The sequence below is a fragment of the Myotis lucifugus genome, unplaced genomic scaffold, assembly GCF_000147115.1.
Source record: "Myotis lucifugus unplaced genomic scaffold, Myoluc2.0 scaffold_46, whole genome shotgun sequence".
In the NCBI taxonomy this organism is placed as follows: domain Eukaryota; kingdom Metazoa; phylum Chordata; class Mammalia; order Chiroptera; family Vespertilionidae; genus Myotis; species Myotis lucifugus.
The window spans coordinates 7,089,693-7,107,561 of record NW_005871094.1 but is presented as its reverse complement, the minus strand read 5'-3'; the positions used below and the strand labels follow the sequence as shown (position 1 = coordinate 7,107,561).

General features: G+C 43.9%; 1 protein-coding gene across 3 annotated transcripts in view; it reads left to right on the top strand.

The window, feature by feature from the left end:
• The window catches only part of STRIP2 (striatin interacting protein 2), a 44,893-nt gene that overhangs the window by 17,907 nt on the left and 9,117 nt on the right, over nt 1–17,869 (top strand). For 2 of the 3 annotated variants that reach the window (XM_006088366.3, XM_023753530.1), the window contains 7 exons: nt 3,038–3,112; nt 3,794–3,891; nt 4,349–4,475; nt 6,875–6,975; nt 10,646–10,712; nt 14,914–15,018; nt 15,882–16,086. In XM_006088366.3, the coding sequence (XP_006088428.1) occupies nt 3,038–3,112; nt 3,794–3,891; nt 4,349–4,475; nt 6,875–6,975; nt 10,646–10,712; nt 14,914–15,018; nt 15,882–16,086 (778 nt within the window). The remainder of the gene's footprint in view (nt 1–3,037; nt 3,113–3,793; nt 3,892–4,348; nt 4,476–6,874; nt 6,976–10,645; nt 10,713–14,913; nt 15,019–15,881; nt 16,087–17,869) is intronic. The other variant, XM_023753531.1, reaches the window with a different exon arrangement.

Genomic DNA, 17,869 nt, shown 5'->3' with positions numbered 1-17,869 from the left:
GATATCGCCTTGTAGATCCAGGTCTGGCCACAGGGTCATTGACCCAGACCATGCGGCTGTTCGTTCCTTGAGTGTGGCTCTCCCACCAAATACCACGGCAGGTGTGCACGTACAGTGTGATTGAAACTTTGTGGCCCATGCGCAGAAGTCAGTATTTTGTGGAAGAACCGGTGTTTTGTGGAAGAGCCACACTCTAGGGGCCTAAGAGCTGCATGTGGCTCGCGAGCCGCGGTTTGCCGACCACTGAGCTAAGATATGAGGTACAAGAAGGAGTGGCCATAGAAACATCAGGGGAAAGAGCGTTCCAAGCAGAGGGAACAGCTTTTAACTAGGTAAGAGCAAAGCTCAGGGCATTAGATATAGTGAATAAAGGCTGTTCAGGTGGTGTGCGGCCCACTGGAGCATGGGAGGGGCAGGCTTGTAGGAGATGGTCTGGACCAATTTTATGCAGGACCTGTAAGCAAAATAGGGAGCTTAAAGTTGATTCCCAATACGAAGGGGAAACCTTTGGAGATTTTAAATAGGGGAGTGACATCTGATTTATCTTTTAAGAAACTATTGACTGCTGTGTAAAGACTGGACCAGGAAAGAGTGGAAGTGGGAAGATCAGTTAGGAAGCTGTTACAGTAGTCAAGGTGAGAGATGATGGTGACTTGTGCTGGAGTAGCAATTGTGGAGCTAGGGAAAAGTGGATGAATTTGGGTTGTATTTTGGAGGTATAACTGACAAGAGTTGCAGTTCAATTGGATGTGGATAGAGAGGCAAAAAGAGGAATCAAGAATAAGTACCATTTGCCAAGATGGGAGTTCTGTTTTATCAACAGTTCTATTTTGGACATAGTAAGTTTTAAATATCCATTAGACACTCATGCAGAGCAACCAAGCGATTAGATATATGGGTCTAGAGTTCTAGAGAGAGGACTGGCCTAGAGAAATAAATTTGGAAACTGTTGGCTTGGACAGTGTTAAAAGCCATAGAACTGGCTGAGATAACCCAGGGAGGGAGTGGATATAGAAAAGAGGATTAAACCCAGGACAAAACCCTGGGACACACCAATTTGTTGAGGGTGGGATGAGCCAGGAAAGGTGCCAACAAAGAAGAATAAGGGGGGGGGGGGCAATAGGGGGATAAGGACGCATATGTAATACCTTCTTCAATAAAGAGAAAAAAGAGTAAGAAAAACACTCGGGGGTAGGAGGAAATCCAGGATATTGTGATACTATAAAAGCTAAGAAAAAAAATCTTTCAAAAAGGGAGTGGCCTGGCCAGCGTGGCTCAGTGGTTGAGCATCGAACTATGAACCAGGAGGTCATGGTTCGATTCCCAGTCAGGGCACATTCCCAGGTTGTGGGCTCGATCCCCAGTGTGGGGCATGCAGGAGGCAGCCGATAAATGATTCTCTCTCATCATTGATGTTTCATCTCTCTCTCCTCCCTTCCTTTCTGAAATCAGTAAAAATATTTTTTTTTAAAAGAAGGGAGTGATTTTCTAAGTCAAATGTTGCTGATAAATGGAGCATAGTAAGAACAAGGTGTCCATTGAATTTGGCAACATGAAGAAAACTGATGACCTTGAAAAGAGCAACCTCCAGTGAAGTGGTGGGGCTAGAAGCCTAGTTGGTGTGTTGAAAAAGGAATGTAACAAAAGGAGGTAGACAGTTGACATATACAGCACAGAAGTTTTATTGTGAGAAGGGTAATAGAACAAGTATGGGAGCTGAAGGAGGATGTGGAGTCGAGGGAAAATGTCTTATAGCTAGGTGACACTAGAGCATGTTTACGTCCTAAAGAGATGATCCAGCGGGGAGGGGATACATACAGAACTACTACATTCGACAAAGGAAAAGAGTGAGATTCTAAGCACAAATGGAGGGCTGGCCTTTCTTAGGAGCACAGGTGGTTCGACCTTAATGTCAAGAAGGAAGGTGGAGACTCTGGCAGATTTGGCAAAGAGAAGATGAGGGTGTGCCTGTCCGGTTGCTTGTTTTCTCCTTGAGTTTGAGGCAGGGTTACCACTTTTTAGGGGTGTGGACCAGGGGGTTGATTTGAGAAAAGGGGGTTGATTTGAGAAAGGGGTAAAGATGGAAAATGGGCATTTTTGGATAGCAGAAAGGCAAGCACACAGGGATTGCAGGTTTTACTGAATGTCCAATTAAGACTTTTGCTTATTTAAGCATAGCTGAGGTGGGGGGGGATGAAAAAGGGCTAAGCACCTTCCTTAGGTTCTCATGGCACTGACCCTTGCCCTGTAATAGACAGACCTTGGGTGAGGAAGGACTGCATTGCCCAAAGATGACAGTGGCCTTGAGTAGCCTCTCGAGCACTGGAGGTCGTCTCCATACTCCGACAAAGGGCTTAGGTGGGGTCATCAAAAGGACGAAGAGAGTTGTGCATGAAGGGGCTGGTCAGGAAGGAGAAAGGAATGTTGTAGGGGCTAATAGAGAAGTAAAAATAGTTTACACCTAAAAGCTTATCAGCCAATAGTCCTTCCTGCTTCTCCAGGCCATAGGTTACCCATCTGTCTTATTAACCCTCTCTATTGAGTCACCTGCCTTTCCTTTCTGGCTCCAGAGCATTTTAGTGCTCTCAGGTGGCCTCAGATTGACACCCTGGGAAGTGGCTCTGTGTGGGCTGTCTGTTCCCAGTGTCCCGGGCATACCTGCAGCCTGAATTAAGTCCCCATGTGTTCAGTAAAGTAGTGGTCTGAGCCGTCTCCTCGTTGGGAGTTTTTACTCCTGATCCAGCTGGGATATGGAAAAAAGAATTTGGGTCGACTCCAGATAATGTGAAAACCAGAATCATAGCTTGTTAGGGCTGGAAGAGCCCAGAGCGGTCATCCAGCCCAGCCCACTGAGCTACAGAAGAGGAAATTAGGACCCAGATAGGGAAAGTAACTTACCCAAGGTCATATAAGGAAACATTAACACAGCGAGGGTAGAACCTAGGACTCCCAGCTCAGTGCTCTTTGCATGCCACACTTCACATAGCCTTTGGTCAACTGGAAAATGGCCTGGGTAACTGTGTGTTTCCTGCTGTAGGGGGAAGAGGTAGTGCCAGAGACGCCATGTGAAATCCTCTACCAGGGCATGCTGTATAGCCTCCCCCAGTACATGGTAAGAGGTGGTGGGGTAAGGACATGGTAAGAAGTTGCCCTTCTTTGCTTCAAGGAACAGACAGCTGAGAGTCATTTCAAGCTGAGATGTCCATCATTTCAGCTTGTTTCCTGAGCTTTCACTCCTCAGTCGAGGCTTTCTCTAACACATTAGAATTCTGAGCTTTCCTCGGGGCTCCTGCAAGAGGAAGGAGGACTTGGCGGGACTCCCTAGTCCTTTTGGAGGGATGGAGATCAAGATGGGATCTGTGCAGGGTGTATTGGGGACCCTCGTCCCCCTGAGGTCTGCTGTGGTCTGTCATGTTCTAGATAGCCTCAGGCTAAGAATGGTGAGGATGCTGATGGTCAGGGTTAGAGGAAGGAAAGGGTAGAGGACGTGAAATCTTGCTTATGCCTCCCACTTTATTTCTAGACCTTGTCCCTCTCACTTTGCCTTTCCCATCTTCCTCTCTGGAAAGAGCAGTCTTGAAGCACAGCAGCCTGTCAGCTCCCTTCTGGCTCCTGACTCTCACAGGCAGGCCTCTCAGGACTGGACACCTGGTTGCCCCTCTGGAGGCTGGGGAGATCTGGTCATTGAGGGAAGGACTTAGAGGAAGACTTTAAAACACTTCCCATAGGACTGTTGAGGCATTGAGAAATAGCCTTGTTGCATGGGATGGATTCCTCATTTTCTACTTTCCAGATTGCTCTGCTTAAGATTCTGCTGGCGGCAGCTCCCACCTCCAAGGCTAAGACAGACTCTATCAATATTCTGGCAGATGTCCTGCCTGAGGAGATGCCGTGAGTGCTTCAACTGTGGCGGCGGCTGAATACTAGCTGTCTTGTCCGCGAGGTCTCTCTAGTCCCCACCCCACCTGGTTAACACAGGGATTATCTCCAAAGAGATCTCCCTTCCCCCAGCAGTAGCCCCTTTCCATCGCAGTGCTCTCTGCTGTGCTCCCTTTAGCTCAGAATTGAGGGTCTGGAGGGCAGTATGCGTGCCAGCGACTGGCTGCACAGGTATGTGGGTGGACATTGCCAAGGGATGAGCTTGCCAAAGGAGAGAGAGAAACAGAGTCCAGAGGAGCTTTTCTCCAGACAGGCTTATCAGCAGGAACTCGGGAGGTTTCCCTAGCACAGAAACTCAGGTTTCCTAAGCTCTGGCTCTCCTGTGTACATCGTATCCGATCCAAGTATGTACTGTGTAGAAGCTCTCTCCAGCCACCCTCGACATTGACCCCTCCTGTCCCTATTGTAGCGTCACTGTTCTCCAGAGCATGAAGCTGGGCATCGACGTGAACAGGCACAAGGAGATCATTGTAAAGAGTATTTCTGCCCTGCTCCTGCTGCTCCTCAAGCACTTCAAACTGAACCACATCTACCAGGTGAGCAGCTAGGAGCGCTTCTCCATGGGTCTCCGTGTTCACTAGGCCCTGTCTCCTAAAGAAGGGACACCAGGGCCCTTGTAATCCAGCTGAGTATCTTTCAGCCTTTTCTTTGTCTCACTCAGGGAATCAAAATGCCTGTTGTACAAGCTTGGGGTGGAGATATGGTGTGGGATGTGGGGGACTGTTCTAGAAAGGTGCTGATGTCTATGTCCTTTGAGCATGATCTGAGGGTTGTGGGTAGGAATCTCTGCCCAGCCAGCTTTAAAACAATGGGTGATAGGATTCAAGCATTCTACAAAAATGGAGGGCGGGGCGGCATGTTGAGAATGGTTTTCTATATGCGAAGCACCTTTCTAACATTTGAGATCTAATTCTGAATAAGGCATGTTTCTGGCTCTTAAGGGCTTAGAGGTCTTGTAAAGGATACAGATACATAAAGATCCAATCGTAGAGTGATAAGCACAGTTAAGCATTGCCTGATAGGGAAATACCTAATCCAGCCTGAGGTGAAGTGACTTCAACCCGAGTCCTAAAGAGAGATTAGCTACAATGTGGGAGTTGTCAGGGAAAGAGGACAGGAAGCACTTCAAGCAGAAAAGCTAATTTGTGAAAGTCCGTAAGGCTGGAGGGGACAACAGGGAGGACATAACACATGTGATAGCGCACAATTATTAAGTACCTATAATGGGCCGGGCACTCTGTTAAGCTTGTGTGGGATCTCAATTAATTCTCTCAGCCCTATGAGGTAGGTCTTACTTTATGCCTGTTTTATAGAGGAGGAAACCAAATCTAGGAAAGGTTAACCTGTTTCCTCATAAACGCATTGTTTGCCGTGCTGAGGAGTTTAGACTTGGTTCTTCTGTAAGCATACATTGCCATAAGCAAGGTATAGGGGAAGATGGAAGCAGTAATGGATGGTCGCTGTGGTGAGACCATGGGGGAGAGGAGGCATCTCATTCCTGCACAGAGGCTCTGCTCTGTTTTCCTCCTGTGAAGTCAAAACCAAGCTTGCTGGTGGAAGAGCAGGTCCTTAGAGTGCAGGGGAGGCCCTGCAGGGTCTGTGTCCATGGCAGGCTTGACTATTTTAGTACATTCCGGGACATCTGTAGGTTTGTTAGCGTGTCCTGGGTGCTCACACGTCTGCTCATGTTTGCTGAGCAGCAGCAGGGCTGGGAGGAGTTGGGCCTGGTGGGAGATAGTGGTCCTAGTAGAAAGGACAGAGAACTGAGGATGTCTGCTTCTGTTTGCTCCTCTTGGTGGCAGTAGGTGGATCAACAGCCAGACAGGTGGGTGGCTTGATGGGTCTTGCCAGTGTGTGTCAGTGGCAGTGAATCCTGACAAGGCTACAGACACATCTAAAACTGGAAAAAGTTTTCCATCACTTGATAGAGAGTATGCATCGTCTCCTCCATCTGGGGCTTTGGGGAAAAAACCCTGGGTCAGCTGCCAGGGGGAAAGATTTGAGCAAAAGAGAGAAATGGGCAGCACCAGCTGACGCCTCCCCTGTAACCACACATTTAGGGGCAGAGGGCAGCTTAGCTTGCTACCAAGGCTACTTTTTGGTAATCAGGAAGAAGTAGGGGATTTAAAACAGCACAATTTTCTGCTTTTTCGACCCAGTTTCTGCACTGTCCTAGCAGTCTCGGTTCTGGATCTGGAGAAAATTGTCTGGTGCTCCTCAGTGTATCTTGGGCAAAATCCAGATGGCATAACTTCACGACACTGCCTCCACTAGGTCTTCCTGGACACAGACCCCATCCAGATTCAGGAGAGCCAAGTGGAGCCCCTGTGCTGTGGTGTTATGCTCATAAGAGGTCCTCGACTTATTCTCAGTGCAGTATCTGTTGACTGAAGGGCTCTTGGTTCGTTCATTAAAATATGACATTCTAAGTACAGGGAACCACACAGACTGGCATGGAGCCCACATTCCAGTGGCCCATTTGGTTATGTGTTGTCTCCGTGCTGGCTGAGTGATGCCAGCAGCTGCTGGGGTGAGTTGCACCTGTCCTTGCTGTATCAATCACAGTTGAAACACTAGGAGCCAGAGCTTTGGTGTGGAAGACAACTCCCTCGGGGTTGCCTTCCTTTCCTGTTGAGCTTAAGAGCAAATCTCACAGCAGTTCTGTTGATCGGTAATAGGGCTTTCTCTCCGGTTTATGTTTTGTGCTTTTGGTCAGGAGTTTGCGACCTATATAACACTACCGATTGTCCCCCTCCAGGTAGGATGGGCGAGCTGGAGACGATTCTCCCCCTTCCCAGGCAGAAAGACTGATAACACAGGCGGCCAGTGGATATCTTTAGGGATGGATGTTAGATTTATATTTGCCTGTTTTTCATACAGATCTTCTTTTCTCCCCCAAATAAGCAGCCCTTTCCACTTTGATCTTTTAATTCAGTTTGAATATGTATCACAACATTTGGTATTTGCCAACTGCATTCCATTGATCCTGAAATTCTTCAATCAAAATATTTTGTCCTACATCACTGCTAAAAACAGGTATGGACTCTGGACACTTTTATTTCAAAAGGGCTAGTTTGGGATGATTGAGAAAAATTACATTATTTCTGAACCTGTCAGTTTTGCTGTCCCAAGTTCTATTTTAGAGCGATTACTATTTTATTTCCTTGAAGTGTTAGCTTTTGGGGTATATGATTTGGCCTCGTCACAAAGATATTTGTATTTTTAAAATTTTAAAAACTGAAAAATGTCATGACTCAAAGTAATAAAACTACAACGATAAAATTTCAGCCCCGATCTTAGTATAAATCATAAGTTGGGTTAGTTACACTACTTTGTAAACTGTAAAGTGTTATAGTGAATTTATAACTGAAAAATAGTAGATCAATTTGTAGTTTTTAAAATTACACTATTTCTCTATCCATTATTTTATTTAATCTCCAAAGCAGTCCTAAGTGGTATTACAACAAGTTTTATTTCTCATTTTACCAATTAGGAAACAACAGGTTAATTGAGTTGCTCAAGATTAACATGCTAGTGAGACTTGTTAAGTAAGCAGCAAAGATAGGATCAAAACACAAATTGCTTTCTGATCACAATTGTGAATACAAATTGCTTTCCACTCCTCCAGCCAAGTGGGGACATGGCAGAAAGGGAAGGTTACAGAACAGAACCTTGTTCCTTACTTGGCTGTTTCCATGAGAACTGGAAGCCTGTGAATCAGGAGAGTCTACCAGAAGTGCTTTAATAGAGGCAAAGTTTCTAAAGTAGAAGGCGGATTACTCGGAGTGAGTGGAGAGGGGCTAGGAGATGTTGCCTCACCAGTATGTCAGCACAGCCTGAGATTCCTCCAGGGAGAGGCAGCTTACTTATATGTAGTTTCACACACACACACACACACACACACACACACACACGGAACCGGAAGTCATGAGACCTCGATTGCTGGCCTGGATCAGCCATTTGCTAGCTATGTAATCTCAAGTAAGACACTTTGTTTCTCTGAGCCACAGTATTTCCATCTTTAAAATGAAAATAATGCCTCTTCTGACTGAATCATAGAGCTTTTATAAGCATTAGTTAAGATAAATATATATGAGAGTGATTTAAATACTTTTCCTGTTTGAAGGAAGCATTTGAGAATTCAGGGGTTTTTTGGTTTTGTTTTTTTTCTAACTACAGGAGATTTATGCACTGGCCGCCTTAAAAATAACACTAAGCCCTAGCTGATTTGGCTCAGTGGATAGAGCATTGGCCTGTAGACTAAAAGGTCCCAGGTTCGATCCCAGTCAAGGGCATGTACCTCAGTTGCAGGCTCAATCCTCAGCCCTGGTTGGGGCGTGTGCAGGAGGCAACTAATCAATGTGTCTCTCTCACATCGATGTTTCTCTCTGTCTCTCCCCCTCCCTTCCACTCTCTACAAAAGTCAATGGAACAATTTCCTTTGATGAGGATTAACAAAAAATAAAAATAAAACTAACACTAAGACTTGCTAGTTGAATTATCAGGGAAAATGGAAGTGTAGGTTGGGCGAGGTAAGGGCCACAGCTTCATGAAGGCACCTCTGTGTATCAGTCAACCTTTTTAGTTCTAAGTAACTAAAACCAGCTAGGTAGGTAATGCATAGTAGGTAATTTGTTAGGAGGAAATGTGAGGTATATCATCTTGAGGTCCTAGGACAGGGATGCAGCTCTGAGCCTCAGGGTTGGTCTGTAGGGAGCCCAGGCAGTCCTCCACCTCTATCTATGGACACCAAGCCTCTGTACTCCACTCCCATGTCTTCTCTCACTTGCAAATAGTAGTGTCTGTTTCCCAGGCCACTCTCTGAAATATGCCCGTATGAGCTCAACATGTCCTGCCCCATGCCACTCAGACTGAATTGGCTCTCAATCCTTGTTCCACATTCCCAGGGTTAGAGGTCTGTCCCTGGCTCAGTCAACTGTGGCTGGGAAGTTGGGTTCAGGAGCTAAATGCACTCCTGGGCCTAGAAGAGGAGGGGCAAACAATCCAATCTGTGTCCATCGAGATCATTTGGAGTTGAAAGAGCCAGACTATGCCATTTGCTAAGGTTGGCCTGGATAAGATGGTCCTCCTGTCTACCACCCACAGTATATTTCACTGGTGCATAATCCCTGAGAAACTTGGAGCACCCACAGCTCAGTATTGCACAGTTTCCTTATGGCTCTTACAACCTAGATAGTGTAGAAACTTGTAACTGTCTTTTATTCCCCCTTAGGCTAGAATTCAGTTCACTGAGATTAGAATAAATCCATTTTTGATTTCCCGCCCCCGTTTCCTGGTCCTCAGCACCTACTTTGCCATGGGGCTTTGTCAGTGGGAGGTGGCTAGCTGAGTGGATAAGCCAGCCCAGAATGTTTTTCCTAAAGGAGCAGCAAAGAACTGGCAACCCTGGGAGGATCTAGTAGAGTGAATTAAGATGATGAGCAACATTGTAGAGAGAGCCATTGGCCTCTCCTCTCCTCCCTTTGTTCCCTTGGTTATCTTTGTGTGTTTCTTGGACAAAGGTAAACATTTCTAGTGGAATAAATTGTTGCCTTTTGTTTGGATAGAGTTTGACTTTCGAAATAGAGAGACAGGTCCAAGGAACCCCATAGTCTTCTTATTTCCAACTGCATTAGTTCAGATAGATTGTTGGTTTTTAAATTTTGTTTTGTTTTGTTTTGTTTTTGTTAATCCTTACCTGAAGATATTTTTTCTATTGATTTTTAGACAGAATAGAAGGGAAAGAAGGAGGGAGGGAGAGACAGAGACATTGATGTGAGAGAGACACATCAATTGGTTTCCATCCCTCATGCGCCCTAACTGGGGCTGGGGATCGAACCTGCAACCCAGGTACGTGCCCTTGACCGTGACCCTTTGGTCCCCAGGGCAACACTTTTGAGCAACCACTGAGCAACACAGGCCAGGGCAAGATTGGTGTTTAAAACCTCATGGAATGTCCCAACCAGGAGAAGCATTAGAGATTACCGAATCTCAATTCTGCATTGTACCCATGAAGAAGGGAGAAGAGGAAAGAAAGGTCATTTTAAGTGACTGTGTTCCTGTCATCATGTGGTGCCTTATTTCTCCTGCTTCCCTGGGCTCCCCACAGAGCCTCCAGCTCCCTTGGAGGCAGATGCTATTACCATTCTTGAGCTACTAGACTGGCCCTGCTGTAGGCTGCTGCCTCTGTCTCAAGCTTCCTGTAGGGGTAGCTTATGTGATTATTCCCAAGAGCTCCTGGCTTTCAGAAAGACACAGAAGTCTGCATTGCATCCTCACATCCACAGTTTGTTAAGTGCAATAAGTTTTAGCAGCATCTCTGGGAGCACAGTTACATTCACACATATACACAAGCATATACTTAAATACAGAAACTCAACTGCAGACAAGTTTACATATTCCTTTAAAGAAGGAAGGAGAAAGGTGGCTATACAGGGCTCTCTTTCTGCTCTCTTTTGCCTCTGCCAGATGGGGGCCAGCCTGAAAGAACTCTGTTAGTTCCTCTCTGCTAGTTCCTCTCCGTGAAGAGAGGAGACCAGAGCTGGAGTTGCCTGGCACCAAAGCCCTCGGTTTCAGCCAAGGTCTCTAAGCAATTTGGGAAATAGATAGGGCCTGCTGGAGAGAACTAACCCCTGCCCTTTAACATACAGCTGTTTCCTGCCGTTGCCATTTACCCAAAGCCTGTCCTTATCTCTGCATCTTGCAGCATCTCGGTCCTGGATTACCCTTGCTGTACCATCCAGGATTTGCCAGAACTTACTACGGAGAGTCTGGTAAGCAGATGCGGATTCGGTAGCCTTTGAAAATGCCAAGTAGCAGAGGCTGGCACTTGCTCTTCCATTGCTTCTCTGCCTCCATAATGCCCTGGTTTGTGAGTCTCAGATTAACAAGGCCTATTGGCAATAGCACAGAGCCAGTAGGGGTTTAGAGCTGCTGACCCAGTTGAGAACAGTTTGGAAAAGCTGTGCATAGCATTTTGTCAAGAAAAGGGTCAGTGGAAAACACTAAGGAGGAGAGGACATTTAGGAAGATAATTAGACTGAAATTGAATGTGAACATCTGCGCAGAATGGCAGGAGAATCTTGTCTGGTCATCCCAAATAATTATCTGCCTTTCTGCTGTGCCAGAGGCTATGCACTTTTCATTTCCATTCGGGTTATAAAACCCAGGAGTGGTACTTCGGAAAATACCAAAATGCCTACGTCTCTCTGAGGCAAAAGTCAATATAGCCACAGAAGGATGACCCAGAAAATTCTTCATCCTGGAAACAGCTCTAGGCAAGTCAGAAAAGTCCCTCAGAGTTATTCTTTTTAAAAATATATATATATTGCCCTAACCAGTTTGGCTCGGTGGATAGAGCGTTGGCCTGCGGACTAAAGGGTCCCAGGTTCGATTCCGGTCAAGGGCATGTACCTTGGTTGCGGGCACCACCCCGGTGGGGAGTGTGCAGGAGGCAGCTGATCGATGTTTCTCTCTCATCAATGTTTCTAACTCTCTATCCCTCTCCCTTCCTCTCTGTAAAAAAATCAATAAAATATTTTTTTAAATAAAAAATATATATTTTAATTGATTTTTAGAGAGAAAGTAAGGGAGAAGGAGAGAGAGAGGAACATTGATGTGAGAGGGTAACATCGATAGGCTGCCTCTTTCATGCCCCCCAGTAGGGATGGAGGCCACAACCTGGACATGTGCCCTGACTGGGAATCGAACCAGGGATCTTTTGGTGCATGGGACGATACCCAACCAACTGAGCCAATCTGGCCAAGGCCCTCAGAGTTATTAATGCATGAAACTGACTGATGAATAGCACAGTGAAGACCAAGTGTCAGTCTCATCATGTATTGCCACAGCTCATTAGGTATTCCTCAGTCCCTACCCTCACCCCGTTGCATTGTAATTTATATCGGTTTCTCTATTTGACTGAAAAGTCCTTGAAGTAAGAGATAGTATCATCATCATTTTTATTTTATTTATTTATTTATCTACCATTTTAAAAGCTCTTTCATGCAAACAAACAGGACTGCATTTAAGGGGTGATTAATAAAATGGAATGGGGTATGTGGTACTTGTCTAAATGTAATCTAACGATGCTATTCATTTAGTAAGGAGTCTAATTACTAGCTCTATAATCACACTACTCAAGAAAATTGTTTTAGTGCATCATCATTTTTATATCACCAGAGTCTAGCACCATGTTTGGTATATAGAAGGAGCTCAATAAGTGCTGAGTGGCCAGATGACAGCACCTATGTGTGCCACAACCCCAACTTTAATATTTGCAAAATGTTGCATCAAAAAAGTCTATTATGGTCTTCGCTGGTTTGGCTCAGTAGATAGAGCATTAGCCTGTGGACTGAAGGGTCCCAGGTTTGATTCAAGGGCACGTGCCCGGATTGCAGGCTTGATCCCCAGTGTATGTGTGTGGTGGGGGGGCGGGGGGCAGCCGATCAGTGATTCTCACATCATTGATGTTTCTCTCTCCCTTTCTCTCTGAAATCAATAAAAATATATATATTTTAAAGTCTATTATGTAAAAACAGAATGATACCTTCTGTGGTACAGGTTTTATAGAACCATAGGATTTTTGGCTGGAGGGGACATGAGAGCTATTTGGCCTAAACCTCTATTTCAAAGATGAGAAATGTCCATTGAACAAAATGACTTTTCATGGTTCATGCTTTATTCATGACAAACCCTGAATTAGAGAAAGACCCATGTCCTGAGACACTAAGTCTAGCACCCTTTTTAGCACCAGGGCAGAACTGCTGTCTTACTTAGATGTGGTCTCAGCAGCCAAGAGGAGCTCCTTACCCTTGCAGAGAGAGATCATAAGTATCAAACCCTGTTTATGTTCATCATATTAGTCAATCTTTAAAACAACTATGAGGTTGGTATTACTGTTTTATGGATAGAGAAGTAAGTAACTGCCAAAATTTTACAATTGAATGTAGCAGAGCAAGGGTGGAGACCTACATCCCTGCCATTCAAAGTTGGAATGAGAAACAAGTGGCACATGGATAGTATTCAAATTCTATTAGTAGGGTATTTGAAAATAGTTAGCTTTTATGACCTAAATCTATTTCTTTTTTTTAATGGATATGAGAGAGAAACACTGATCGGTTGTGTCCAATACATGCCCCCACCAGGGATTAAACCCGCAACCCAGGCATATGCCCTGACCGGAATCAAACCTACCACCTTTCGGTGTACGGTACAATGTTCCAACAACTGAGCCACACCTGCCAGGGCCTGAATCTGTTTCTTGGTACAATGTGTTCTCTGTATCTCTTCAGAATGACCTTTTAGGATATAAGCATAAAATTACTTAGCTAATTGTAATGCTTCTGAGAAGACTTTATTTTTATGCAAGAGTGGGTGAAAGCATTGTCTAGCTTTAATAAAATACAAATTCATGGTCGGTATTTCATCTTTCTGTGAAGCAACAGTGGCACCTGGTGGTCTCATTTGGTAACCACAGTTTGTTTTGTATTGTTTGTGTGAACTTATGTAAACAGCCTTAAGTAACTAGCAAGTTTACTCCACATAGGTGCTCAATATAATGGTTTATTTGTCTCAACTGATGGCTTCTGTACTCAGAAAAGACTAATATTTAGATGAGTAAGATTTATCTCTTTTTCAGGCTCAATTAATTAATTATAAACAGAAAATGTACTGTTTTTTTAAGTGTATAGGATAGTCTTTAAATAACACTTAAAGTTTTTCTCTGATTAAGCCCTCAACCGAGGTATGTGCCCTTGACCAGAATTGAACCCAGGACACTTCATTCCGCAGGCTGAAGCTCTATCCACTGAGCTAAACCAGCTAGGGCTAAGTAATGTGTTTTTTTAATTTGATTTTAGATAGAGAGGAAGGGAAAGGGAGAGAGAAAAAGAAACATTGATCAATTGCCTCCTGCATGTCCCCTACTGGGGATCAAACTCACAGCCCAGACTTGATCCCTGACCAAGAATGGAACCAGGGACCTTTGGGTGCATAGAACAATGCTCAACCATTGAGCCACACTGGCCAGGGTTCCCTAAAACTTTTTTTATTATTAAATCTTTACTGTTGAAAGTATTACATATTCTCCCCCCCCCCCCATTGACCCTCCCCTGAAACTTTTTGATCCGTAGTCTTATGTATATTAACCTAATACACTAAAAAATCTTGGATGTTCAGTCCACATTACATTTGCTTGCTTCAGATCTATTTGGGAGAGGAGGGGTAATTTCCCGTTCACCAGACAGCAGTTCACGTCTATACATCTCCTACTCCTACGTTATGTTATCACTTTGTAGACGTGAGGAATTTCCAAGATGTTAGTTTGGCCACCATGCGTACTCATTGATTTATATAGCTTCTGCCACCAGTATATATTTATAGGCCTCCAAATCTGTAAGGACTCTATTTTTGTCCCTGAATGATGTTTCTAGGAGTATATACCTGTTTCTAATCTGACATCCATCTGTTACTTCTTGTTATCAAGAAACATACAAGAGAAACACCTGGTTAGAATTAACCATCTGCCATTTTTTCTTCCGTGCTGGAGAATTAAGCAATTTGCTGCAATATGGTTTGATAAAGGAGGGTGGGGTTGATTTAAAAAATCCAGCCACAATGAATACCAGACCCATCCACCATAGTTTGAAATCTACCAGAATAACTCCTGGCAGTTACAAACATAGCTTATGTAAGTGCAAAGTGTATGGGGTAGAAAGCATCTCTTCTCTGATCCTAAATTAGAAAGCTACACAAGAAAGCTTGCTTGAATGAAGTTCCTACGTTCGTGTGTCATGTTTCTAACCAGATAAAAGATATTACATGTTTTGGCCTCAGTGTGTGAAAAGCAGGATAGTGAGGAGGTAGCATTTTATATGGAAGGCCTCATCTAAATTGACCAACAGCGACTTCAGGCATCTATGGAAATAAAAGTCTTATGGGTGTGGAGATTATGACGGGCATGCCTTATTACAGGAAGCTGGAGACAACAACCAGTTCTGCTGGAGGAACCTCTTTTCCTGCATCAACCTTCTGAGGCTGCTCAATAAACTGACCAAATGGAAGCATTCCAGAACCATGGTGAGTGGGACTTCTGATCATGGAGGTGTCCATCTCACTGAGTTTTTAAATCTTCAGTTAATTTGTATGGACTTCCTGCTTTGTAAGCTCTATAGACACACACTGAATGCTATGTAAGATTTAGCCCCTCTTGCCCATCCAGTGTGGCTCAGTGGTTGAGTGTCGACCTATGAACCAGGAGGTTCGATTCCTGGTCAGGGCACATGCCTGGGTTTGTAGGCTCTATCCCCAGGGGACGTGCAGGAGGCAGCCGATCAATGATTCTCTCTCATCACTGATGTTTCCATCTCTCCCTCCCTCTCCCTTCTCTGAACTCAATAAAAATATATTTTGAAAAAATTTAGCCCCTTCTAATTCTGGGCATTTATTCTATATGAGAGAAATATTTACATTGCTTTTTAGAGAGCTGGATGTGGATCTTCCCTCAGGGCCTCTCTGTTAGGGAAGTTAGCATTGTTATTTGAGCTATATTCACAAATCCCAAACAATGCAGCTCGATGGCTATTCATTGCAGCATTGTTTGTAATTATGAAAGATTGGAAACAACCTAAATGCTCATTAATACGGGACCAACTGGTTAAATAACTTATGGTGTATCCTTATAATACAATCTTATACAACAATGAAAAAGAATGAGGCAGTTCTATACTGACATCAGAAACTTTTAATTGTGAAATATAAATGGAGTGACCTCCTTGAAGACTAAATCTAAGTGGAGCCTGGACCATAGATTTCCAAAAGCTCCCCTGCGTAATCTCAGGTCAGCCAGGTTTAGCTTTATTTGTCTATGAGTTGGGGAACGCCCAAGTAACTTTATATTTTTATTTGTCTTTCTTCACTCTCATCCCTCTTTAAATGAGCAGATGCTGGTGGTGTTTAAATCTGCTCCAATCTTAAAGCGGGCTCTCAAGGTCAAACAGGCCATGCTGCAACTTTATGTCCTGAAGCTGCTAAAAATACAGACCAAGTACCTGGGGCGCCAGTGGAGGAAAAGCAACATGAAAACCATGTCAGCCATTTACCAGAAAGTGCGCCACCGTATGAATGATGACTGGGCTTACGGGAATGGTGAGTACTCTCAGAGCTCTCGACATCCAGGAGTTGCCTGGTGTTGAAACAGAGCTAAAGAAACATTTACTCTACTCTCATGGCATGAATTGTTACATATTTTGCATAAGAAAATATGTGATTATAGGTTAGGTGCTGATATAACAAACTTTAAGGCACTGCTCCAGTCCAGCATGTACCCCATCCTATGAAAATCCATTTTATTAAATAGTTAAAATGAGAGATAATTACCCCCTTGAAAAACATTCCTTTATTCTTTTAATATATTTTTATTGATTTCAGAGAGGAAGGGAGAGGGAGAGAGAGAGATGGAAACATCAATGATGAGAGAGAATCATTGATTGGCTGCCTCCTGCACACCCCCTACTGGCCAGGGATCGAGCCTGCAACCCGGGCATGTGCCCTGAACCAGAATCAAACCTGGGACCCTCCAGTCTGGAGGCCGACGCTCTATCCACTGAGCCAAACCAGCTAGGGCCAAAACATTCCTTTAAATGACAGGTTTCTCTGAGAGATTTTTTCCCCTTTATTTTATTTTATTTTATTTTATTATTTTTTTCCTTTCTGAGAGATTTTTAAAATTAAAATAACCTTTTGTTATTACAAAGCAGTTAGAAAATACAAGTAAGCAAACTTTTAAAATATAGATATATTTTTATTGATTTTAGAGAGAGGAAGGGAGAAGGGCAGGGGGAGGGAGAGAGAGAGAGAGAGGGAGGGAGGGAGGGAGAGAGAGAAACATCAATGTGAGATAGAAACATCAATCGGTTGCACACACCCTGACTGGGGATCAAACCTGTAGCCTAGGTATGTGTCCTGACCAGGAATCAACCCTGGTGTATGGGATATGCTTCAACCAACTGAGTTACTTGGCCAGGGCACATTTTTTGATATTACTATATTTAGCCCATATTTGTACCACCCGAAGATTGCCATCGATAACATCTTATTGTATATTTTTCCAGATCTTTTTCTTTTCATTCATATATATATATATATATATATATATATATATATATATATATATATATATACACTTTTTATTAAAATGAAAGCAAATTCTACTTGCTTTTTTTTTTTTAGCATAAATACATTTATTTTCTAACCAAAGGGTTGATCCTAATTAAACCAGCGCTCGGAAATAGTTGTGCGCAAAATGTTTGCGATAAAGGTAACTGAACACAGTGATGAAAAACAAAACAGCCTGGAGAGATTTGCTCCTTGAACTGAGCTTGTTTATCCTCACAGCTAATTCTTGTCCAGAAGGATGATGGAATTTTTACTCTACTTTTTCATAGGTCTGAGTACAGGTGACACTGTTTAAGACACATTCCACCACTAATTTCCTGCCTTCCAGTCTTCTCATTATTGTACTTTTCTTCCCATTCCATTCCTGATGTTGAACCAATGACGGATTTTGGAGAGAAAGAGAGAGAAACATTGATATGTTCCACTTATTTATGCATTCCTTGGTTGGTTCTTGTATATGCCCTGACTGCGATTGAACCCGCAACCTTGGTGGATTGGGATGACAACAGTGTGCCATTTATAAAGTTGCAGACGGTCTGAGTTTTTCCACCATCAGCTGTAGTTTCTTCAAACTTCTCTCCCAGGTTACCTGAGAACTGTCGTTTTCAATGTGCTCTCAGTTCTTATTAAGGTTTTTGCCACCAGAAGTGATGACATGGTCTGGTTTGGCCATGGCATCCACTTTCCGCAGAGCCATTCCCACTCCTAGTTCCTATCAGGTGCCCGTGGAAGCCATAGCTCTCCACTAAGCACC